General features: G+C 39.7%; 1 protein-coding gene across 6 annotated transcripts in view; it reads left to right on the top strand.

Annotated features, from left to right (window-relative positions):
• ITGA8 (integrin subunit alpha 8) overlaps window positions 1-25,569 on the top strand; it is a 226,065-nt gene that overhangs the window by 93,957 nt on the left and 106,539 nt on the right. For all 6 annotated transcript variants that reach the window (XR_005217174.1, XR_005217173.1, XM_037837633.1 and 3 more), the window contains exons 14-15: window positions 1,327-1,372; window positions 3,408-3,515. Coding sequence is in view for 4 of the 6 variants with exons in the window: in XM_037837633.1 (XP_037693561.1) it covers window positions 1,327-1,372; window positions 3,408-3,515 (154 nt within the window). In the remaining 2 variants the exon portion in view is untranslated. The remainder of the gene's footprint in view (window positions 1-1,326; window positions 1,373-3,407; window positions 3,516-25,569) is intronic.

Below are 25,569 nucleotides of genomic sequence, written 5' to 3'. Positions count from 1 at the left end.
TGTGCATGTGTGCCTGTGTCTGTGTACACACAAATGTGAGTGTGTTTGTGTGTGTGCACACGAGCGTGTGTGCCTGTGTGTGTGTGCACTTAGTTGGGTTATCCCAGAGCAGATGCGGAGACAAGATTAGAGTCTATGTGGGTTGTCTGAGAAATGGCCCCCGAATCGTAAGGGAGCAGGGCAGAGATGCAGAAAGGAGGGGTCCATGGAAGGCCGTCACTGAGCAGGTGTCCACTGGCACCTGGGCCCTCTGAGGGCGAGGAGGCTGGGGTGGTCATCACTGGGTTCTCGGTGGCTCTGCCTTGAGGGGCTTTGGGAGGGAGCACATGGTGGATGTGCTGGCAGCGTGCATGGGAAAGTTTGCTGGCCAAGGGTGGGGGCAGAGCCCCTTCCTGTGGAAGCCCCTGAGCCCAGTCGAATTCCTCCACCAGTGTCTGCACGGTGCTCAAATAAGGGCGCCCCTTTCCGTTTTCCCATTTCCTCTTCTCTTTTACTAGAATTAAAGAGTCACGGCATCAGTTTTCTTCCCTGGCCATTATTTCTACCAAGTCCCATTTTCCTGCTCTACATTTTTCTTTGCTGAGTTAGTCTTGGCCATTTTTATTTTGGCTAGATTGCTTCTGCCGATAACAGCCATTATGAATTGGATTAAGAAAAGCCGATGGTGTTATCCATGCATTAGCTGGTGGGTGAGACCGTGGTGTGTGCCGTCCCTCGGCTGGTTGGGGGGGTCTCCGGCACCTGGCATTGCTGCCACCTGCCCCCTCTGACCTAGTGTAGATCCCCCTTTTTAAGTTTGGAGGTTGCGGTTTACCCATCTGCAAAACTGTGGCAATAATAGGTATGTCCCAGCTTCTCGATGGGGAGCAATTGGGGTAAACGGTTTAAAAGAGCTCCTGGCCTGGAGCAAGTGCTCCATATATGCCACTATTATTGTTTAAGGTGATTATAATGGCCAGTTACTTCATACCCCGCTGGCCCCCAGGTGCACTACCTGTAGTGTGAAGACAAAAGGCCATGTCTAAGTCCCCCTCCAAGGATAGCGATATTGCAGAAGTAAATACAATGTGAGACGAGCCCTCGCAGCGGGTACCTGGCAGTCTGGGGGCAGGAAGACGACGCTCTGATGAGAGCTCCCAGCTTTCTAGAAGGGCCTGAGACCACCGGTTGATGTGTCGGGTTTGCTGGATTCGGGGAGGCTGTGACACTTATCCCAGGCAGCCCTCTGCACTCACATTTTGGATGCTCCATGTGCTGCTTATGGTTTTGAGCTGAGTAGATTATTTCTGTACAACTGCATGTGTTCTGTGTTTTTGTGTTTTTTAGATTTACTTGTGGGTGCATTTGGAACAGGAAAAGTCATTGTTTACAGGTATGTGGTTGGCAATGCAGACGTTCTTCTAGTTGCTTCAAGTGTATCTCTCTCTCTCTTTTTCGCTCTCTCTTTCCCTCCCTCCTTCCCCTCCCTCTTATGATTTTGCCTTTAAAGAGCATATCCCATCTATTTATTTTGGAGATTATTTAGATCCCCTTTTTTATGTTTGGAAGTATTTTTGCTCTCAAACTTTTTCCTTTTCTTTCGTCCCTCTCTATTTTTATTCCATATCTCGTGACCAAACTTCCAGCCCCGACTTAGCTATTGTTAAGTAAGATATGAATCTTAGCAGACCCTGTAAATGACGCGCACACTTTTTCAGCTTACTCGGTTTGAACACTTCTCTTTGCTTTGGAAGTGTATTAAAATGTGCTTGCACAGCAGGGTGTGCGTGGGAGTGAGCTGCTCACTGCAGCCCCTCTGGCGACCCTTCCGGGAGCCTCCGAGCAGGTGAACTGCGGCAGCTCCAGCAGGCCGGGCTCAGAGTGACCCTCCGTACGCACACATCCGCACCTTGTCAAGGGCCTGTAACTTTCTGGCATCTGTTTTTTCATCTGTAAAATGGGGATAACGATACTACTTTTATGAGATTATTTGTGTTGTAAAGATTAAGGGAAAATATGTGTGCAAAGTGTGCAGAGTAGTTACTGGTAGATGGTGCTCAAAATTTTTAATTCCTTTCTCTTCCGTCTTCCTTTTTTGTAAAGACGGTTATATAGGCATATTTATACAGGCATTCCAGGCCCTAGCTCAGTCTGCAAGATGGAAGGAAGGCAGTGACATGCCTGGGAGAGCTTGTGCTAACCCAGTTCAACTTGCAGAGGCACCAAGAGGAGAGAATTTCTTCTCCTTCAGCCCCAAAACAGACTCAGGGAAGGCTGGTATCTGGCCCTCTCCATTCCGGGAAACTCGCAGCGAGCTCAGGTCTGCGGAGGTGGGCCGTGAGGGACCCACCCCCGGGCCACACCTGGCACCAAGGCCGTATTTCCCGGGTGCTGCTCCGGCCAACTCCTGGGCCCAACAGGGACAGAAACACGACCCTGTGACCTCGGCTCGAGGCCTCCCCACTCGCCTGGCCTCAGTGTCCTCACCCAGCCCCGACCCCGAGCTCTGAGCTGCACCCTGAGCTGGTTTCCTCCCTCCCTCCTGTCCTCATGGGGCCCCTCCCCACCTTCTCCTCAGTGCCTGTCCCTCATGAGCATCTGCTCCTCCAAGGACTGTACATAACAAAGTATTGAAACCCAAATTACGCAACGAAGTACAGAGAAAGAGCATAAATGGGGTAGGAAAACCCCCGTGGGCCCTGCCGTGTGTGGTCATCACGCCTGTCTGAGAGGAGCCCTCCATGGCCCAGCCCCCACCCCGGCCCCTTCCAGGCTGTCCTGGGACCGCTCCCCTCCCCCAGGACACCCTTCCTCGCCTGGTCCCCACCTGCTGAGGTTGGTCCATCTCTATCACGCCCCTCACCTGGGATACCCTAAATTCCACCCTGGTGGTCCCGGGCGGCTCCGGGTGCCGAGCTCGCCTGAAAGCCCCGGTGGCCGTCAGCTGCCCTTGGGGCTGCAGGCCCCACTGGATTACTCTGTGAGCCTCCCTCACAGGCTCAGCCAAGCTTACAAAGGTCAACTGGAAAATCGTCAACTGAAACAGAGATTGCTCTGTCAGGGAGGAGAAAGACTTTCCAAATCTCAGGTTCTCACAGACGCGCGTGCTGTAGGATGAGCGTTTCTTCCGTATGGAGGCAGAACCACTGGGAGACCCGGGAGCGGAGCGCAGAGCTCTGCAGGCCGCCGAGGTGCGTGGCCCACCCACCCCATCCCACCCCCGAGGAGACGGCTCTGCCTGCGGGCCCACAGCATCCTTTATTTCTGTCCATGCGCTGCCGGACGTGCTTTGAAATGACGAGTCTGCTGCCCACCTGCTCCTCAGGGAGGGCACTCCTGGCACAGAGTCGGCACCGGCTCCTGGAGAGGGACGTGGCTTCTGCCTCTCGCTGGTGTGGCTCATTAACACCTGTGCTTTCTCCCCACAGAGCAAGGCCAGTTGTGACCGTGGACGCCCAGCTCTTGCTGCAGCCGATGATTATCAACCTGGAAAATAAAACGTGCCGGATTCCAGACTCCGTGACAGCAGTGTCCTGGTGAGTGAGCCCAGCACGTCTCTAGCCTGATGGGGCCGGGTAGAATGCAGGGTGGGTCAGGCTCTGGGTGGGCCTGAGAGCGTTTCTGAAGAGCTGCAGGAGGGAGCTGGTGCCATCGCCCTGCAGACCAGCAGCTCTGACCGGCCCGGAGTTAGCCTTTCGAAGGGTCAGTGACGCGGCTCAAACAGCTCCTCAAAGCGTCTTCTGAATCCTGTCAGTCAGCCAGAGGGACTATGAAATAGAATCCAACTGCAGCACAACTTAGACAGGAAATTGCTGCCTTGTTTTCCAATTTGCAGGAAAGGCCGGGAGTCTGTCCTACTGGCAGTGCCATTCAGGGTATCCTCTGAAGAACCACAAATAGATGACGCATTTGGATTTTGCCCTCATTTTCCAGGAGACGTGGTCTAACTCAGACAGTGTGTTTGGTTCCCAAGCAGAATGTCAGAAAGCAGAACAAGCCAGTCCGGACCCAAAGAAGCTACTTCCCGCCAACATCAGCACACTGCCTGAGACAAGGGCCCATGCCCTGGTCAGAGCCGCCAGGGTGCTGGGTTGGGGGCACCAAAGGCCCTGGAGAAAGACCTTGGGAAACCCCCAAGCCCGGGAGGCCAGTCCTCTCAGCGACTTTTGAAAGTAGTTGGGAAATGCCCTCAGAGCGTTCGAAAATGGTTTAAAACCATAAAACATTATAATGAAAACCTGATCTGGGAAACTCTGTGGAAAGGCCCACATCCATTCTTACCCTGGCACGATTTCATGAACGTTGTGAGCTGAGAGAATGAAGACATTAGCATCCCCAAATAGTCACGTGTCCACACATTCACAACAGAACAGACTGAATTTTTTTATAACAAAGTAGTTTATTTATTGGCATGCAAAACTTTAAGATAAAAGTCTTTTTTTATGGAACTGAAAACTCAGAATTTCTGCAGTCAAATCAGATCACTTAAAATTTACAAAACACTAAATTCCGTTATGATTTGGCGGTTGCCTAGGTATTCATCAATCAACCTAAAGTCTTCCTTACGGTTTTTCCCTCTGCTCTATAATAAATTACTTTTTAATTGTGGTGAAATATATATGACATAAAAATAATTTTAATCATTTTAAGTGAATGGTTCTTTGATGTTAAGTACACTGACAATGCTGTGTAACTTTGACCACTATTTCCAGACTATCTTCTTCATTCCAAACCAAAACACAAGTCATTTAGCAATAATTCCCCATTCCCCTCCTGCCACCCCTGATAACCACTATTCTGCTTCGTGCCTTTATGAGTTTGCTCATTGTAAGTATTTCGTATAGGAGAAATCACACGATACTTGTCCTTTTGTGCCTGGCTTATTTCACTTAATGAATGACTTCAGGGTACGTTCATGTTGTGGTACTTCATTTCTTTTTACGGCTGAATAATATTCCATTGTATGGATGTAGAGAACACATTTTGCTTATCCATCTGTTTGTGGACACTTGGGTACCGCTAGGCAGTTGTGAATGAAGCTTCAGTGGACGCTGGTGTACCAATGTCTGGCTAAGCCCTGCCTTCAGTTCTTTTGGGCATATACCTAGGAGTGGAATTGCCAGATCATGTGGCAGTTCTGTTTAACTTTCTGAGGAACCACCAAGCCACTTTCCACAGTGGCTGAACCATCTTCTATCCCCACCAACAATACATGAAGTTTCCTATTTCTCCACATCCTTGCCACCAGTTTTTATTTTCTGTTGCTTTTATTTCTAATAATGGCCATGCTAATGGATGTGAAATGGGATCTCGTAATTTTGATTTTCATTTCCCTAATGGCTAATGATGTTGAGCATCTTTTCGTGTGCTTATTGGCCATTTTTTGGTCTTCCTTCTGGAACTGTCTATTCAAGTCCTTGGCCCATTTTTTAATTGCGTTGTTTGTATTTTTGTTGTTGAGTTTTTGGAGTTCTTTATATATTTTGGATATTAAACCTTTATCAGATACATGGTTTCCCATTTGGTAGGTCGTCCTTTCACTTTATTGATAATGTCCTTTGATGCACAAAAGTTTTAAATTATGAAGTCCATTTTATCTGTTATTTTTGTTACTCCTCGTGCTTTTGATGTAAAATTTAAAGTCCAGTGCCTAGTACAAGGACTGAAGATATTTCCCCATGTCTTCTTGTAAGAGTTTTCTAGTACTAGCTTTTTATTTAGGTCCTTGATCCATTTGGAATTGATTTTTGTATATGGTGAGAGGTAGGGGTCCGCATTCATTCTTTTGCATGTGGATTTCCAGTTGTCCCAGAGCCGATGTTGAAGAAAAGCCTCTTTTCCCATTGGAGTTGGCATGTTTGTCAAAAATCAACTGGTGTATTATTTGATTGATTTCCTTATGTTGAACTGTCTTTGTGTTCCTGCACTAAATCCCACTTGCTCATGGTGTGTACTCCTTTTAATATACTGACGGGTTCATTGTTAGTATTTTGTTGAGGATTTTTCATCTGTATTTATGAGGGATATTGATCTATAATTTTCTTTTCTTGTCTGTCTTCATCTGGCTTTGGAATCAGGGTAATGCTGACCACATAGAGTGAGTTAGGAAGCATTACCTCTTCTATTTTTTTGAAGAGTTTGAGAAGAATTGGTGTGAGAACTTTAAAAGTTTGATAGAATTCAGCAGTGAGACCATCCAGTCCTGGAATTTTCTTTGATGGAAGTTTTAAAATTACTGATTTAATCTCTTTGCTACATCTGTTGAGATTTTCTATTTTTTCTTGTGTCAGATTAGGTAATTTGTAGGTTTCTAGGGAATTTTCTATTTCATCCAGGATTTTAAATTTGTTGGCATATAATTGTTCCTAGGTATTGTCTTATAATCCTTTTATTTCTGTAAGGTCAATAGTAATGCCCCCATTTTCATTCCTGATTCTGGTTATTTGTGCCCTCTCTTTTTCTTTCTCAATCTGGCTAAAGATTTGTCAATTTGCTGATCTTTACAAAAAGCCAGATTTTTGGTTTTGTTGATTCTCTCGATTGTTTTTTCTATTCTTTATTTCATTTATCTCTTCTCCAAGATTTACTATTTCCTTCCTTCTGCTACCTTTTAGTTTAGTTTGCTCTTCTTGTTCTAGTTTCCTTGGGTGTGACATCAGGTTATTGATATGTGATCGTTTTCCTTTTATATGTAGGCATTTAGATCTATAAATTTCTCTCTGAGCACTGCCCTCACTACTTCTCATAAGTTTTGGTAAGTTGCTTTTTCATTTTCATTCATCTCAGGTTATTTCCCAATTCCCCTTGTGATTTATTCTTTGACCCTTTGGTGGTTTGAGTGTGTTGTTTAATTTACACATGTTTTTAAATTTTCCAGTTTTCCCTCTGGTATTGATTTCTGGCTTCATTCCACAGTGGTCTGAGAGGATACTTTGTAAGATTTTAATACTTTAAAATTTAATAAGATCTGATTTATGACCTAACATGTGGTCTATCCTGGAAAATGTTCCACTTACAGTTCAGAAGAATGTGTATTCTGCTGTTGCTGGATGTAGTGTTCTATATTTGTCCATTAGGCCTAATTAGCTAATTAATAGTGTTGTTCAAGTCCTTTATTTGTTATTGATCTTCTGTTTAGATGTTTTATCAATTATCAAAAGTGGGGTATTAATGTCTCCAATATTATTGTAGAACTACCTATTTCTCCCTTCAATTCTATCAATTTTTGCTTTATATATTTTGGGGCTCTGTTGTGAGGTACATATATGCTTACAATTGTTATATCTTCTTTCTAGATTAAAACTTTTATCAATATATAATATCTTTATTTACTTCTTTTAATATTTTTTGACTCAAGTCTATTTTTTTTTCTGAAAATAATATAGCCACTCTGGACTTTTTTGATTGCTGTTTGCTTGTAATATCTTTGTCCATCCTTTCACTTTCAACCTCTTTGTGTTTTTATACCTGAAGTGAGACTTCCATAAACAGTATATAGATAGATTTTGCTTTTTTATCCAATACACCAATCTCTTCTTTTAACAGAGAACTTTAATCTATTGACATCAAAGTACGCATTTACTTCTGCATTTTGCAACTTTTTTCTTCATGCCTTGTATATATTTTGTTCCTTGATTGTTGTTACTACCTATTTCTTACATTTAGTTGCTGTTTTGTAGTGTACCATTTTGATTTCCTTTTTCTTTCCTTTTCTCTTTATTTTTTTCCTTAATGGTTACCTTCATAATTACAATTAACATCATAAATAAATAACAACCTAATTCAACTAGTACCAACCTAGTTTCCATAGTAATCAAGTTCTTTCCTCCTGTATATCATGGTCCCTCCCCCTATATACAATAACTATATATTGTTACTGTCTCAGATTACATCCTTATCAATATATACTCAGTAACAGAGATTTAAAATGTGTTTTGCATATTTGTCTAAGTCATATAGGGAGGGAGAAAGCAGTTACTAACCAAGATTTAAATTTACCTATGTAGTTACCTTTACCAATGCCTTTATTTCTTCTTATGCCTTCAAGTTACTGTCTTGAGTCTGTTGATTTCAGCCAGTTGGTCTCTCTTTAGCATTTCTTATGGGGCAGGTCTTCTGGCATTGAAATCTTTCAGCTTTTGCTTATCTCTAAATGTCTTAATTTTTCCTTTATTTTTGAAAGATAATTTTGCTGGTTACAGAATTCTTGGTTGTCAGTTTTTTTCTTAAAGGACTTTAAATATGTCATCCAATTGTCTTCTGAACTCCACAGTTTCTGAAGAGAAATGCACTGTTAATCTTATTGGGGAGCACTTCCTCCCATATCACTTCTCTCTTGCTGCTTTTAAAATCCTCTCTTTGTCTTTGGAGTTTGGCAATTTCACTATAAGGTGTATTGATGTATATCCCTTAGAGTCTCTCTGGCATTCATTTAGATTCCTTGATGTGTATATTAATGTCTTTCATCAGATTTGGAAAGTTTTCAGCTATAATTTCTTTAAATACTTTTTCTACCCCTTTCTTTCTCTCTTGTCACTCTGAGACTCTAATGATGTATATATTGATATACTTGATGGTGTCCCACAGGCCTCTCAGGCTCTGTTAATATTTCCTCATTATTTTTTCTTTCTGCTCCTTAAACTGGGTGATTTTAACTGTCTTATCTTCAAGTTCCCTAATTCTTTCTTCTGCCTATTCACATCTGCTGTTGAATCTGTCTGATTTTTCCATTTTAATTTCTGTACTTATGAGCTCCAAAATTTCTATTTGATTCCTGTTTATACTTTGCATCTCTTTATTTTTTTCAGATATTGTTTTCTTAATTTCTCTTTTTGTTCATTGAGCATATTTATGAGAGTTGATTTAAAGTCTTTGACTAACTGTTACAATGTATGAACTTTCTCAAGCATGGTTCCTGGCAAATACTTGTCTTCCTGTAAATATGCCATACTTTACTGTTTTTTCATGTGTTTTGTAATTTTTTTTATGAGCACTGGACATTCTGAGTATTATTTTCATAAATCTGTAAATCTAGTTCTCTCTTCTGGGATCGCTAGGCATATTTGGTTGGTTGGTTCTTGTTTGTGTCTGTGTGTGTCTCTCTGTGTATGTATATTGGTTGTTGTTGTTGAGGGCTGTAGCTGTCAATTTGTGATTCTTGGCTTTCTAAGGTATTTTTGCTCCAGAGAAGAGGCTAGAAAGAAAAACACAAAAAAGGAAAGGTACTACTACTTCAGGACTCCTCTGTTACTTTTGCCTTAGGAGGGTTGGAACAGTGGTTGCCCTCAGAGCCAGCTGCCCAAAAATCTGAAATTGTAGAGATCAGCTTTCAGATGCCACTTACCCCTGGATTTTGGATGACTAGGTCCTCATAGTCCACCCTGGCATGAGCAAACTTTGACAGGACCCCAGGTTGCAGTTTCCACTGCTGCCTGCCATTCAGTTAGGTGATGGGGAATGGTAGCCACTGTACAAAGGGTGAAATTCAATGTCACCGGTTAACAGCCTCTCCCTCCAGCTCTTCCTTGGATGCTGCACAGTGTTCCACTAGACCCCAGAGTTTTAAATTCTTGTTTCAGACAGTTCTTGCAAGTTTAATAGTTTGTGGTAGGATTCCTGGTGCTGCCTGTCCAGACATCTTGTCACAATCCTCTTCCTTCATTATCTAGATTGAATTTTTAAGTATATGTGTCACACTCTGGTATAGAATGTTGGTGCTATGAACTAGACATTTATTCTAAGTATTATTTGTTTTATGGATGTGTAAGACTTAAGAGATTTTTTTTTATTATTATTAAAGAAGTTGTAGATTTACAAAGATAAAATCATGCAGAAAACACAGGATTCCTGTATACCCCTTGTGTTAGTTTGGATGTATTGTGTCTCCCAAAATGCCATGTTCTTTAATGTAATCTTGTGGGGGCAGATGTATTAGTGTTGATTAGGTTGGAACCTATTGACTGAGTATTTCCATGGAGATGTGACTCAATCAACTGTGGGTGAGACTTTTGATAAGATTATTTCCATGGAGGTGTTATCCCACCCATTCAGGATGGGTCTTAATTAAATCACTGGAGTCCTGTAAAAGAGTTCACAGATGGAAGGAGCTCAGAGCAGCTGAGACTGACATTTTGGAGGGCAGCTGAGAGAGACATTTTGGAGATGGCTGCTGAAAGCAGACTTGTGCTGACACTTTGGAGATACTAGCCCAGTGTTTGCTCTGGAGAAGTTAAGAGAGGACAGAATGCCCCAAGAGCAACATTTTGAAGAAAGCACAGAAGCTGCAAGTGGAGCTGGAACACAACCCAGTATCAGCAGATGCCAGCCATGTGCCTTCCCAGCTAACAGAGGTTTTCTGGATGCCATTGGCCTTCCTTCAGTGAAGGTATACTCATGTTGATGCCTTAATTTGGACATTCTCATGGCCTTCAGACTGTAAATTTGTAACCAAATAAACCAAAGTCAATCCTTTTCTGGTATTTTGCATAATGCAGCATTAGCAAACTAGAACACCCCCCCACCCCACATGCAGAGTTTTCCTATTGTTAACACTTTGAATTAATGTGGCACCTTTGTCACAATTGATGAAGCAATATGATTATCATTATACTTTAACAATAGTGCAGAGTTGTGCTGGTTTGAAACTGTTGTGCACCCCAGAAGAGCCATGATTTTTAATCCAATCTGGTTGGGTGAAATCTTTTGATTGAGTGTCTCCATGGAGATGTGACTCACCCAACCTTGGGTGAGATCTTTGATTAAATTATTTCCATGGAGTTGTGGACCCCACCCACCCAGCTGACAGAGGTGTTCTGGATGCCACTGGCCATTCTTCAGTGAAGGTATCCTCCTGTTGATACCTTAGTTTGGACACTTTCAATGGCCTTGGAACTGTAAATTTGTGACATAATAAATGCCCTTTATAAAAGCCAATCCATTTCTGTTATTTTGCATAATGGCAGCATTAGAAAACCTGAACAATAGTTTACATTGTGGTTGACAGTTTGTGTTGAATAGTCCTACAGTTTGTTTTTTTTTTTTGTTTTAAATTTTTATTCTAGTTACATGTAAACAACTTAAAATTTCTTCTTTTAACCACATTCAAATATATAATTCTGAGATGTTAAAAATTCAAGTACATTCACAATATTGTTTTACACTCACCACCATCCATCACAAAATCTTCCATCACCTTATGATTTTATCAACAAAGGGTATTGGATTTGATCAAATGCCTTTTCTGTGTTGATGGAGCTGATTGTGTGGTTTTGTTCCTTCATTTTATTAATATGGTATATGGCATTCATTGATTATCTTATGTGGAATCACTCTAGCATAACTGGGATAAATCCTGTTTGATCATGATGTGTAATTCTTTTAATGTGCTGTTGGATTCAGCTTGCTAATATTCTGTTGTAGATTGTTGCACCTATATTCATAAGGGATATTGGTCTGTGTTTTAGTTTGCTAGGCTGCTCAAAGCGGATACCATGAAATGTGTTGTCTCTAACAATGAGAATTTATTAGCTTACAAGCTTACAGTTTTGAGGCTGAGAAAAATGTCCAAATCAAGGCATCATCCAGGTGATGCTTTCTTCCTAAAACTGGTTGCTGGTGATCATGGTACACATGGTGGCAGATGCTGCTCTCTCCTTTCTCTTTTAGGTTTTTTTTGATTTCAGCTTCTTGCTTCCATGGCTTTCTCTCTCTGCATTCAACTGCTTGCTTCCTGTGGCTCTATCTCTCTGTGTCTGTCTGAATTTAATTATCTTATAAAGAACCCCAGTAAGAGGATTAAGACCCATTCTGAATGAGGTGGTCCACACTTAACTGAAGTAGCCTCCTTAAAAGAGCCTACTTACAATGGGTTCACACCCACAGGAATGGATTAACTTTAAGAACATGCTTTTTTGGAGTAGGTACAGTTTCAAACCACCAGTCTAATTTTCCTTTCTTGTGGTATCTTAATCTAGCTTTGTTACTAGGGTGATGGCATCATAGAATGAGTTAGGAAATGCTCCCTTCTCTTCCATTTTTTGGGAGAGTTTGAGTAGTATTGGTGTTAATTATTCTTGGAATGTTTGGGAAAATTCATCAGTGAAGCCATCTGGTACTAGATTCATTTTTTGAGGAGATTTTTGATGACTTCTTTATTTATTATTGGTCTATTGAGCTTTTCTTTTTCTTTGTAGAGTCAATACATTGTGTTTATAAGAATTTGTACATTTCATCTAATTTGTTGGCACACAATTGTTCTAGTATCCTTTTATAATCCTTTTTCTTTCTGTGGGATCAGTAGTAATGTCACCCCTTTCATTTCTGTTTTGGTTATTTGTGTGCTCACTCTTTTTTCCTCTGTCAATCTAAAGGTTTGTTGATTTTATTGATCTTTTCAAAGAAGTAACATTTGATTTCATTGATTCTCTCTATTGCTTTTCTTAATGCAGGTTTATTGAGATATAATCGCACAACATATAATCATTCAAACTGTACAACCAGTTGTTCATAGTATCATCATATAGTTGTGCTTTCATCACCACAAACTTTGAACATTTTAATTATTCTAAAAAGTAAAATAAAAATTAAAGTAAAAAAGAACATCCAAAGCATCCCATTCCCCTCCTCCCCCCATTATTCATTTACTTTTTAAAAATACAGTTTAACTGAGATATATTTACACACCCTACAGTCATCTACAGTGTACAATTAGTTATTCTTAGCACCATCATACAGTTGTGCATTCATCACCAGAATCAATTTTTGAACCTTTCCCTTACTCCAAAATAAAAATAAAAGCAAAAACGAATGCCTAACTCTTTCCATCCCCTCCATTCAACCCTATCCTTCATCTATTTTTTGTCCCCATTTTCCCATTCATCTGTCCATATGCTGGATAAAGGGATTGCAAACCATGAGGTTTTCGCAGTCACACAGTCACACTATGCAGTCTTCATAGTTATACAGTCATCTTCAAAAATCAAGGTCACTGGGCTGCAGTTTGACAGCTTCAGGTATTTCCCTCTAGCCATTCTAATACACTGAAGACTAAAAGACGTTATCTATGTAATGCATAAGAATTCCCTCCAGAGTGACCTCTTGACTCCATTTGAAATCTCTCAGCCACTGGAACGTTATTTTGTTTCATCTCTCTTCCCCATTTTGGTCAAGAAGATCTTCTCAGTCCCACAGTGCTGGGTCCAGGCTCATCCCCAGGAGTCATTTCCCACATTGCCAGGGGAATTCACATCCCTGGGAGTCATATCCCACATAGGGGGGAGGGTAGTGAGTTCACACGCTTAGTGAGAGAAGGGGCCACATCTGAGCAACAAAGAGGCTCTCTGGAGGGGATTCCCAGGCACAATTATAAGTTGGCTTAGCCTCTCCCTTGCAGCAACTAGTCTCACAGGGAAAGACCCTAATTGAGGGCTCAGCCCACCAAATTGGCAGTCCTCAATGTTTTCAGGAAAATCAGCAATAGCCCAGGTGGGGAAGTCCAACACTTCCACATTTCTCCCCAGCTCTTCAGGGGAGCCCGCAAATACACTTATACTCTGCCCATATCACTCTGGGATCTGTCAGGATTTCACCCCAGCCTGTACAAACTCACTAAATCCCATTTCTCATTCAAAGCTTCATGCACCTATGGTGTTCAAACAAACTGATTGTACATGTTAAATTTTCTAGTGTGCTACAGAAAATATAGATCCTGCACCAGATAAACATCTCCTCCCTTGGTCTCACACATAAGTTGCAGTTTTAAAACCCAGTCAGTATCATCCTTTACCCTTGGGCCCAGCTTGCCCTAGTCCTAACCAGACCCTCTTCATTCATATCTCTAATCAAAGTCTGAACTCTTTTTCAGCTGTTTCAACAGTTCCTGTCTGGGGTGATACTGACATTCATAGCTGCCAAGTTCTAGCCCCGAGTCTCATGTGTCACACAGATACCCAAAATTCCAGAGACCAACCAGGTTATACACAGGGAGCTCAGCGTCTCAGGATTTAGAGGTAACCATTACAACTCAGGAATAGATGTGACTGTCATACGAGGGGCCATTACAATAAGCGTTTCCCTGATAAGCTGTGCTGTAAGATTCAGTTCTCAGAGTTTACACTTTATAGTTAGCCCATATTAGTGAGGCATTATGTTTGCTTTCTCATTTCTGGCGTGCTTCACTCAAAATGTATTCAAGATCCATTCACCTAGTTTCGTGTCTCACAGCTTCACTTCTTCTGGTAGTCACTAAATATTCTATTGTTTGCATGCACTACAGCTCACCATTCTGTTCATCAGTCAATGTACTCTTAGGCCACCTCCATCTGTTGCAAATAGTGAATATTGCTGCTATGTATACTGGTGCGTAAATGTCCATTTGTGTCCCTGCTCTCTGATCTTCCAAGAATATACCCCATACCGAGGTTGCAAGTCCTTGAAACCCCCACATACCTAGTTTCTTGTGGGACCACCACACTGTCCTTAGAAAGGCTACACCATTCTACTTCCCCATCAACAGTGAATATGTACATCTCTCTCTCCAAGTTCTCTCCAGCACTTGTGTCATCCTGTTAATTTTTTCCCTGCAGTTTTATAGAGATATATTCAAATACCATACAATCATCCACAATTGTTCACAGTATTATCATATGGTTGTGCATTCACCACAATTAGCACTTACACATGTTCATTACTCAAAAAAAGAGAATTGAAAAAAAGGAATAATAAAAAGGATAAAAGGAAAAGTACAAATAAGATAAAATACAGCCACAAAGAAAGAGGAAGAGGTGAAAAAAGTAAAAAGACAAAAGAAAAGAAAGGAAAAAAAGGCAACTAAAAAGCCACAAAAGAAAAGGTTAAAATAAAATAAAATACCATGAAAAAGCCAGACAACAACAGTAATGCCAAGAATCCCATACCCATCCCTTATGCCCCCTCTTATAGGCATTTAGCTTTGGTGTATTGCCTTTGTTACAATTAAAGAAAGTGTATTGCAATGTTACTGTTAACTATAGACTCTAGTTTGCATTGATCGTGTTTTTCTCCCAATACCACCCCCTTTTTAATACCTTGCAAAGATGACATTCATTTGTTCTCCCTCATGCAAAAACATATCTGTACATTTAATCACAATCATTGACCACTCTAGGTTTCACCAAGCCACACAGTCCCAGTCTTTATCTCCTGTCTTTCCTTCTGGTGTCCTACATGCCCGTAACCTTTCTCTTTCAACTGTACTCACAGTCATCTTTTTTCAGTGTACTTACATTTTTGTGCTATCATCTCTCAACATTGTGCACCAAACCTCTCTCTCCTGTCTTTCCCTATCTGTCTGTAGTGCTCCCTTTAGTATTTCCTTTAGAGCAGGTATCTTGTTCACAAACTCTCTCATTGTCTGAGAATATTTTAAACTTTCTCTCATATTTAAAGGACAGTTGTGCTGGATATTAAATTCTTAGTGGTTTTTCTCTTTCAGTCAAATATATTGTACCACTGCCTTCTTACCTTCATGGTTTCTACTGAGAAATCTGCACATAGTCTTATTGATCTTCCCTTGTATGTGATGGATCGCTTTTCTTTTGCTGTTTCCAGAATTCCCTCTTTGTCTTTGACATTGGATAATCTGATTATTAAATGTCTTGGCATAAGTTTATTCAGATCTGTTCTGTTTGGAATTTGCTGTGCTTCTTGGATCTGTAATTTTATGTGTTTCATAAAGAATGGGAAATTTTCAGTGACTATTTTCTCCATTATTGCTTCTGCCCCTTTTTCCTTCTCTTCCTCTTCTGGGACACCCAAGACACATATATTCATGCACTTCATGTTGTCTCTCAGTTCCCTGAGACATTGCTTGTATCTCTCCATTCTTTTCCTCATCTGCTTTTTGTGTAGGGTTTCGGATGCCCAGTTCTCCCATTCATGAATCTTTTCTTCTGCCTCTTGAAATCTGCTGCTGTGTGCCACCATTGTGTACTTCATCTCTTGTGTTGTGCTTTTCATTGCCGTAAGTTCTGCCACTTGTTTTTTCAAACTTTTGATTTCTTCCTTGTGTTCACCCAATGTCTTCTTTATATCCTTCACCTCTTTTGCCATATCTTCCCTCAAATCATTGAGTTGATTTTTGGATTGATTTTTTAATTGATTTAGGAGATTTGTTGGATTAATAATTAGTTGTTTCAATTCCTGTATCTCAGTTGAAGTGTAAGTTTGTTCCTTTGACTGGGCCATATCTTTGTTTTTCCTGGTGTGATTTTTTGTTTTCTGTTGTCTAGGCATCTGGTTTCCTTGAATGCTCTAATCAGATTTTCCCGGACCAGAGGGGCTCAGGTCTCAGGAGGAGGCTGTGTATTCAGTATCAGGTTTCCCCGAGGGTGAGTCCTGGAAGATTGACAGACTTTTTCATGAGGCCTCTAGACTCTGCTTTCCCTATCCAGCTCAGCAGGTGGTGCTTATGAGTCTGCAGCTCCCCACTGGTGTAAAGAGGTGTGGTTCCTTTAATTCACAGTGGACCCTGACCTGGTGAGGGGCCGAGAGAGCCAGAAGCCAAGCTCAAATTGTTTCTGGTTTGTTTGTTTGTTTCCCCCCAGGGCCTAGGGTCTGAATTCTCTGAGGGATGGCTGCCACTTGAACTGGTCCCAGCCCCTTTATCTTAGGGAAGATACAGCCAGGTAGGGAGTTATCTTCTCCACTTGAATTCCTCCTTTGTCTTTCTGGCTCTGTGAACTCAACACTTGCCTGGGTCAGCACAGAATTGAAGATGTCTGAGGCTGTCTCTAATGGCTGCTTAGAATGAGAGAAAAAAAGTGGAAAAAGAGCAAAGGCCCCTTTTCAGAGCCAGTTCCCAGACCCTTAGTTTTCTTGGGACACAGCTGTCTTCCAATATTCTGAGATCAGCTGTCTCCAAAAGTCTCTGTTTTTATTTATTTATGTATTTTTCCCCTGTCAGCCCTGCCTCTTCCCCGTCCAGCCCTGCTGGAAGGAATCTGCTTCCCTTCCTGCCTCGTGCTTGTAGCTTGTATTCAGTAGTCCAAATGTGTTAATTAAAACTGAAATTGGAGCTTGGTTGAGTCACTTTCCCTGTAACCTGTTTCTTTCTTCCACACGGCACTGTTTCATCTCAGCCCTCCTAGTCCAAGGAGAGTGGGGTGTCAGCTCTGGGTTTGCAAAGCTTTACTTATGATTCTGGTCTATAATCTGAGCTGCTCCACCCATTCCAGGCTGGTGTATGATGTGTGTCCATTCATGGATGTCTCCCAAAAGTTGTTTCAGATTATTTACTAGCTGTTCCTGGTTATTTACTAGTTGCTCTAGAGGACTAACTAAATTCCACACCTCTCTAGGCCGCCATCTTGCCCTGCCTCCCTCTATTGCTTTTTTTATTCTGTATTTTATTTATCTCCACTCTAATATTTATTATTTCCTTCCTTCTGCTTGCTTTAGGCTTGGTTTCCTCTTATTTTTCTATATTCCCCAGCTATGAAGTTGGGTCTCTGATTTGATATCTTTCCTGTTTTTTATATGTAAACAGAACTAGAAGTTTTCCTCTCAACACTGTCTTTGCTGCATCCCATCAGTTTTGGTATGCTGTGTTTTCATTCTCATTTGCCTCAAGGTATTTCTTAATTCCCCTTCTGATTTACTCTTTGGCCCATTGGTTGTTTAAAGAGTGCATTATTTAATTTCCAGATATTTGTGGATTTTCCAGTTTTCCCTCTGTTAATTGAGTTCTAGTTTCATTCCACTGGTCAGAGAAGATATATTTTATTTCAGTATTTTTCCATTTGCTGAAACTTGTTTTTTAACCTAATGTATTGTCCATCCTGAAGAGTGATCCATATGCACTAGAAAAGGATGTGTGTTCTGCTCCTATTGGGTATAGTGTTATATATATATGTATATATATATATTAGGTCTAGTTGGTTTATAGTATCATTCAAATCTTATATTTCTGGGTTATAGTTTCATTCAAGTCTTCTACTATTGATCTTCTATCTAGATGTTATATTCTTTATTGAAGGTGGTTTATGAAGTCTCCCAGTATTAATGCAGAACTATTTCTCCCTTCATATATGTTAATATTTGCTTCATATATTTTGGGGCTCTGCCATTATATATGTATATATATATAGATAAATCGTTATGTCTTCTTGTTTAATTGACCCCTTCTATCAGGATATAGTAACTTCTTATACCTCATACTCATAATGGTTTTTGAGTTAAAGTCTATTTTATATTTTATTAGTATAGCTACTTCAGGTCTCTTTTGTTTACTATTTGTATGGTATATTTTTTCTCTTTCAACCTACTTGTGTCTTTGTATTTAAGGTGAATCTTTTGTAAACAGCATATAGTTAGGTCATGGTTGTTTATCCATTTTACCAATCTCTACCTTTTGACTGGAGAGTTTAATCTATTCACATTTAAAATAACTACTGATAATGCAGGACTTTCTTCTGCCATTTTGCAATTTGGTCTTTGTAATTCTTTGTTCTGGTTTGCTAAAGCTGATTTCAAAATGCCTTCTCCAAAATGTGTCTGGGCTTCTGTCTTTCTTAGCTGACTCTCTCAGCTCCCATCCACCCTTGCTTGTTTCTCCTGGGGCATTTCTCTCTAAGCATCTGGGGATCCTCTCCTAGCTTTTCCAGGGTTAGCTCTGGGCTTCATCTCTTAGCTTAGCATCTCCAAATGTCTTTCTGTCTGCATCTCCAAGTGTCTGGGTCTGTATTGGCTTCTGAGCTCTTTTAAGGACTACAGTAAACTAATCAAGAGTCACCTTGAATGGATGGGGTCACACCTCCACCTTGATGGAAAGAATCTAATCAAAAGGTCTCACCACAGTTGGGTGGGTCACATCCCCATGGAAACAACCTAATCTAAAGATCCCACCCATAATAAGTCTGTACCCACCAGAATGGGTCAAAAGAACATAATCTTTCCTGGGGTACAGAACAGTTTCAAACTGGCACAGTCTTTAACCTTTTTTGTACCTCAATTCTGCTGTTAATATCTACTTTCATACTTATTTGATTTTTTTGAATTGTACAATTTTGAGTCACTTCTCATTTCTTTCTGTATATATTTTTCATATATTTTCTTCATTGATACTCTGGTGGTTTGAAGCTGTCATGTACCCCAGAAAAGTCCATGTTCTTCTAATCCATTCCTGTGGTTGCAGACCTGTTGGGGCCTTTTGGTTAGGTTATTTCAATTGAGATGTGACCCAGCCCATTCAAGGTGGGTCTTACCTTTTCATGAGAAGATAAAAGATGGGAAAAGCCAAGAGAGCTCAGAGAAGCCCCAGAGAAGCTGAGATGAGAACACACCCTGAGAAGCTGAGACAGGAAGGCACTGAACCCAGAAGCTGAGAGCAGTGACACCCAGGAGGGAGGCCCAGCAGACTCCAGCCATGTGCCTTCCCATGTGACAGAGGTGTCCCGGATACCAGCAGTCTTTCTTCAGAGAAGGTATCATCTTTTTGATGCCTTAATTTAGACATGTTTGTGGCCTTAGAACTGTAAATTTGTAATCTAATAAATCCCCATTGTAAAAGCCAACCTATTTCTGTTATTGCATTCAGGCAGCTTTACCAAATCAAAATATGTACCATGGGGACTTAATTTTAATATCCTAAATCTATAACAATCATGTTGATTTGATTCCAGCTTAAGTTCAATAACGTACACATACACTCTTTCTATACTCTTCCACCACCTTAGACCTTTTTGTTGTACTTGTTACAAACTATACCTTTAAATATTGTATGTCCAAAACCATAGATTTATCATTACTTTTATGCATTTGCATTTTAGATCCTGTAAGAAGTAAGGAAGTGGATTTACATACCAAAAAATACAATATTACTGGCATTTATAACTTCCCACATGGTTGTCTTTACCAGAGGTCATTATTTCTTCATGCCGCTGGGATCCACTTCCTTTTCTTTTCAGGCTGAAGAACTACCTTAGTCATTGCTCATAAAGCAGGTCTAGTGATAACAAAATCACTCAGCTTTTGTTTACCTGAGAATGCCTTAATCTCTCTCTCATTTATTATACATTTTTATTATGAACTTTAATGTATATACTCAACAGTGAAAACATTCAAAGTATGATTTAACAAGTAGTCGGAGAGCAAATTTTGAAGAATGTTATGGGAAACAGTTTCACAATTTCAGTTATTTCCATTATTGTAAAATATAACATATATACAGAAAGGTGTTAACTTTCAAAGTTCAGCTCAATAAGCAGTTATGTAGGTAATTAAAAAAACGTTATGGGTTACAGTTCCAGTTTCAGGTCTTTCCTTAATGTGAAATGTAATATATATACAGAAAGGTGATATTTCTCAAAACACAATTCAATGAATACCTACTGAGCAAACTTCAAAAAATATTATAGGTTATAGTTTTACCATTTCAGTTATTTCATTCTAGGTGTTCTAATACCCTAGCTTCTAGTGTGTGTGTGTATGTATGTATGTGTGTGTGTGTGTGTATATACACACATGTAAAGTTTCAATATTCATAATCCTTTGTTAAATCCTATCTTGTCTATTGTACCCCTTCCTCTCATTTAATCACTTTGTTGATCTTGATCTTCAGGGGTATCTAGGCAGTGACCACCCTGACTTGTTCATATTGAAAGGGGAAGTCAATACTATGGGAAGGGGGCTGCATCTGATTGTTGTTATTAAAGAGGCTGTTGCCTCTGGGTTTTAGGATTTGTCTGGTATAGGAACATTTTAGTGGATTTAAGTTTCTGAGAGATAAAACATAATGAGTAAATCTTTTATAGACTCTCAGGTAGGGATTTAGGTATCTGGGGACTACTTTTGGTAAGGGCATTGCATACTGTGGCCATTTGGGATGTCTGGCTGGAGCTTGCATAAGGGAAACCGCCAGGATAGCCTCTCAACTCTATTTGAGATCCCTTAGCCACTGTAACCTTATTTTGTTACCTCTCTTTTCCCCCTTTTGGTCAAGTAGGCATTTTCAATCCCTTGCTGCAAGGGCAGGCTCATTCCTGGGAGTCATGTCCTACGTCACCAAGGAGATTCACTCCCCTGGGAGTCACGTCCCACATAGCGGGGAGGTTAATGAATTTATTTGCTGAGTTGGGTTTAGAGAGAAAAAGGCCACATCTGACAACAAAAGAGGTTCCCTGGAGGTGCCTCTTAGGCACAATTATAGGAGGGCTTGGCCTCCTATTTACAACCCTAAATTTCACAAGAGCAAGTGTCAAGTTGGGGGCTTGATTTATTAAGTAGTGAGGTCCTAACTTCGCTTAGTATATATTCTATCCCAAGATAAATGGTCAGTTTCTTACATTATCTTCACTTAGTTGTACAATCATTATCACTATCAACTTTAAACAATTATCATAACATAGTACATCCCAGAGCTCTTATGAATGCTAATTATTCATCCCCAGTATTAGTGCAGAGTTGGTAAGATATTCCTATTAAATATAGTCTTTAATACATAAAGGGTAGGTTCTCCATACCACTCTGTTGTTAACCCTCTGCACCAGTGTCATACACTTATTTAGGTTTGTGGTGCTGTTCTGTGGGTTACATGCCTTTAAACAACCTTTACAAACATGTTCACTTTCAATGCATCATTGTTACTTGTAATCCCATTAACAAACTATAGTCACACCTGACCATTCCCATTCCATTAAGATCACCCTCATTATCATATCTGTACATATTAGATTATCATTCCCCCTTCACTAGCTTCTGTCTTTCTTTAGGTCCCCTATATTCTACAATATAAGACACTTGTTTTACATTTTTCAGAGTTCACATTAGTGGTAACATACAATATCTCTTCTTTTGTGGCTGAGTTATTTCACTCAGCATTATGTCTTAAAGGTTCATACACATTGTCATGTTTCATGATCTTGTTCCTTCTTGCTGCTGCATAGTATTCCATCGTGTGTATATACCACATTTTGTTTATCCACTCATCTGTTGAAGGATACTTGCATTGTTTCCATCTCTTGATGATTGTGAATAATGCCACTATGAACATCAGTGTGCAAACATCTGTTTGTGTCACTGCTTTCAGATCTTCTGGGTATATACTGAGTAGTGAAATTGCTGGATTGTAGGGTAACTTGATATCTAGTTTTCTAAAGAACCACCAGACTGTCTTCCAGAGTGGCTGTACCACTAAACAGTCCCACCAACAATGAATAAGAGTTCTAATTTCTCCACATCCTCTCCAGCATTTGTAGTTTCCTGTTTAATGGCAGCCATTCTTATTGGTATAAGAAGGTATCTAATTGTGGTCTCAATATGCATCTCCCTAATAGCTAGTGAAGAACAGTTTTTCATGTGTTTTTTAGCTGTTGGCATTTCCTCTTCAGAGAAATGTCTTTTCATATCTTTTGCCCATTTAACAGTTGGGCTGTTTGTACTATGGTCATTCAGATGTAAGATTTCTTTATATATGCAAGATATCTGTCTCTGATCAGATACATGGTTTCCAAATATTTTCTCCCATTGAGTTGGCTGCCTCTTCACCCTTTTGACAAATTTCTTTGAGGTACAGAAGCTTTTGATTTTGAGGAGTTCCCATTTATCTACTTTTTTCTTTCATTGCTTGTGCTTTGGGCGTAAGGTCTAATAAACTACCTCGTAATACTAGGTCTTGAAGATGTTTCCCTACATTATCTTCCAGGAGTTTTATGGCACTGTCTCTTGTATTGAGATCTTTGATCCACTTTGAGTTAATTTTTTATAGGGTATGAGGTAGGGGTCCTCCTTCATTCTTTTGGATATGGATATCTAGCTCTCCCAGCCCCATTTGTTGAAGAGACTGTTCTGTCCCAGTTCAGTAGATTTGGGGGCCTTATGAAAAATCAGTTGACTGTAGATCTGGGGGTCTATTTCCAAGTTCTCAATTCAATTCCATTGATCAATATGTCTACCTTTGTGCCAATACCATGCTGTTTTGACTACTGTGGCTTTATAGTAAGCTTCAGAGTCAGGAAATGTAAGTCCCCCCACTTCATTTTTCTTTTTCAGAATGTTTTTAGCAATTTGAGCCATCTTTCCCTTCAAAATAAATTTGATAACTAGCTTTTCCAAGTCTGCAAAGTAGGTTGTTGGAATTTTGATTGGAATAGCATTGAATCTGTAGATCATTTTGGGTAGGATTGAGTCTTAATGACATTTAGTCTTCCTATCCATGAACATGGAATATCTTTCCATCTCTTTAGGTCTTCTTATTATTTCTGTTAGTAAAGTTATGTAATTTTCTGTGTAGAGGTCTTTTACATCCTTGGTTAAGTTTATTTCTAGGTACTTTATTTTTTTAGTTGTTATTGGGAATGGAGTCTTTTTCTTGAGTGTCTCTTCAGTTAGGTCATTTCTAGTGTATAGGAACATTACTGACTTATGTGCATTAATCTTGTATCCCATCACTTTGCTGAATTTGTTTATTAATTCAAGTAGCTGTTTCATCAATTTCTAAGGGGTTTCCAAATATAAGATCATATCATCTGCAAATAATGATGGTTTTACCCTTTCCTTTCCAATTTTGATGCCTTTTATTTCTTGCCTTGCCAGATTGCTCTGGCTATAAGTTCTAGCACAATGTTGAATAACAGTGGTGATAGCAGGTATCCTTGTCTCACTCCTGATCTTAGAGGGAAGGCTTTCAGTCTCACACCATTGAGTACTATGCTGGCTGTGGGTTTCTAATATATGCCTTTTATCATATTGAGGAAGTTTCCTTCAATTTCTACCTTTTGAAGTGATTTTATCAAAAAAGGATGCTGAACTTTGTCCACTGCTTTTTCAGCATCTATTGAGATATCATTTGATTTTTCCCTTTCAGTTTGTTGATGTGTTTTATTACATTGATTGATTTTCTTACATTGAACCCTCCTTGCATGCCTGGAATGAACCCCACTTGGTCATGATGTATGATATTTAATGTGCCTTGGGATTCAATTTGCAAGTATTTTGTTGAGAATTTTTGCATCTATATTCATTAGGGAGATTGGCCTCTAGTTTTCTTTTCTTGTAGCATCTTTATCTGATTTTGGTATTAGAGTGATATTGGCTTCATAAAATGAGTTAGGCAGTGTTCTGTTCTCTTCAATTTTTCTGAAAGAGTTTAAATAGGATTGGCATCAGTTCTTTTTGGAAAGTTTGGTGAAATTCCCCTGTGAAGCCATCTGGCCCTGAGCTTTTTTTGTAGGAAGCTTTATGTTGACTGATTGGATCTCTTTATTTGTGATTGGTTTGTTGAGGTCTTCTATTTCTTCTCAGGTCAGTCTAGACTGTTCATGTGTTTCCAGGAAATTATCCATTTCTTTAAACTATCTGGTTTGTCAGTGTGTAGCTGTTCATAGTATCCTCTTATGATTTTTTTAAAAATTTCTTCAGGATCTGCAGTAATGTCCCCCATCTCATTAATTATTTTGTTGATTTGGATCTTCTATATTTTTGGCTTTGTCAGTCTAGCTAAGCATTTGTCAATCTTGTTGTTGTTTTCAAAGGACTGATTTTTGGTTTCATTTATTCTCTTTATTGTATATTTTTCTCCATATCATTTATCTTTGCATTAATCCTTATTATTTCTTTTCTTCTACTTGCTTTTGGATTAGTATGCTGATCTTTTTCTAGCTTCTTCAGTTGTTCCATTAGTTCTTTGATTTTAGCTCTTTCTTCCTTTTTAATGTGTGCATTCTGAGCTGTAAATTTCCCCCTCAATACCACCTTTGCTGCATCCATTAAGTTTCAATATGTTGTGGTCTCATTCTCATTCATCTCTAAATATTTAGCAATTTCTCTTGCAATTTCTTCTTTGATCCACTGATTGTTTAGGAGTATTTTTTTTAACCTCTGCATATCTGTGAATGTTCTAGATCTTTGATGGTTATTGACTTCTAGTTTCATTCCATTGTGGGCAGAGAATGTGCTTTGAATAATTTCAATCTTTTTAAATTTATTGAGGCTTGTTTTATGCCCCAGCATCTGATCTATCCTGGAGAAAGTTCCATGAGCACTAGAGAAGAATGTATATCCTGGTAGTTTGGGATGCAGTGCTCTATTTATGTCTAAGTCTAATTCATTTATCACATTGTTTAGGTTCTCAGTTTCCTTATTGGTCCTCTGTCTGGTTTGTCTATCTATATGAGAGAATGATGTATTGAAGTCTCCCATGATTATTTTAAAACATCTATTGCTTCCTTCAGTTTTACCAATGTTTGTCTCATGCACTTTGGAGCGCCTTTACTGGGTGCATAAATGTTTATGATTGCTTTTTCTTCTTGTTGAATTGTCCTTTTTATTAGTATTTAGTGTCTCTCTTTGTTTCTTATGACATCCTTGAATTTAAAGTATATTTTATCTGAAAGTAGTATTGCAGCTCCTGCTTTCTTTTGGCTGTAGCTTGCATGGAAATACTTTTTTCCATCTTTTCACTTTAATTTCTTTGTGTCACTGGACCTAATATGAGTCTCTTGTAAACAACATATTGATGGTTCATATTTTTTAATCCATTCTGCCAATCTATATCTTTTAATTAGGGAGTTTAATCCATTCATATTCAATGTTATTACTGCGAAGGCAGTTCTTGAATCA

Source organism: Choloepus didactylus, chromosome 5 (genome assembly GCF_015220235.1).
Source record: "Choloepus didactylus isolate mChoDid1 chromosome 5, mChoDid1.pri, whole genome shotgun sequence".
Classification (NCBI taxonomy): domain Eukaryota; kingdom Metazoa; phylum Chordata; class Mammalia; order Pilosa; family Megalonychidae; genus Choloepus; species Choloepus didactylus.
This window is presented reverse-complemented; position numbering and strand designations above follow the sequence as displayed.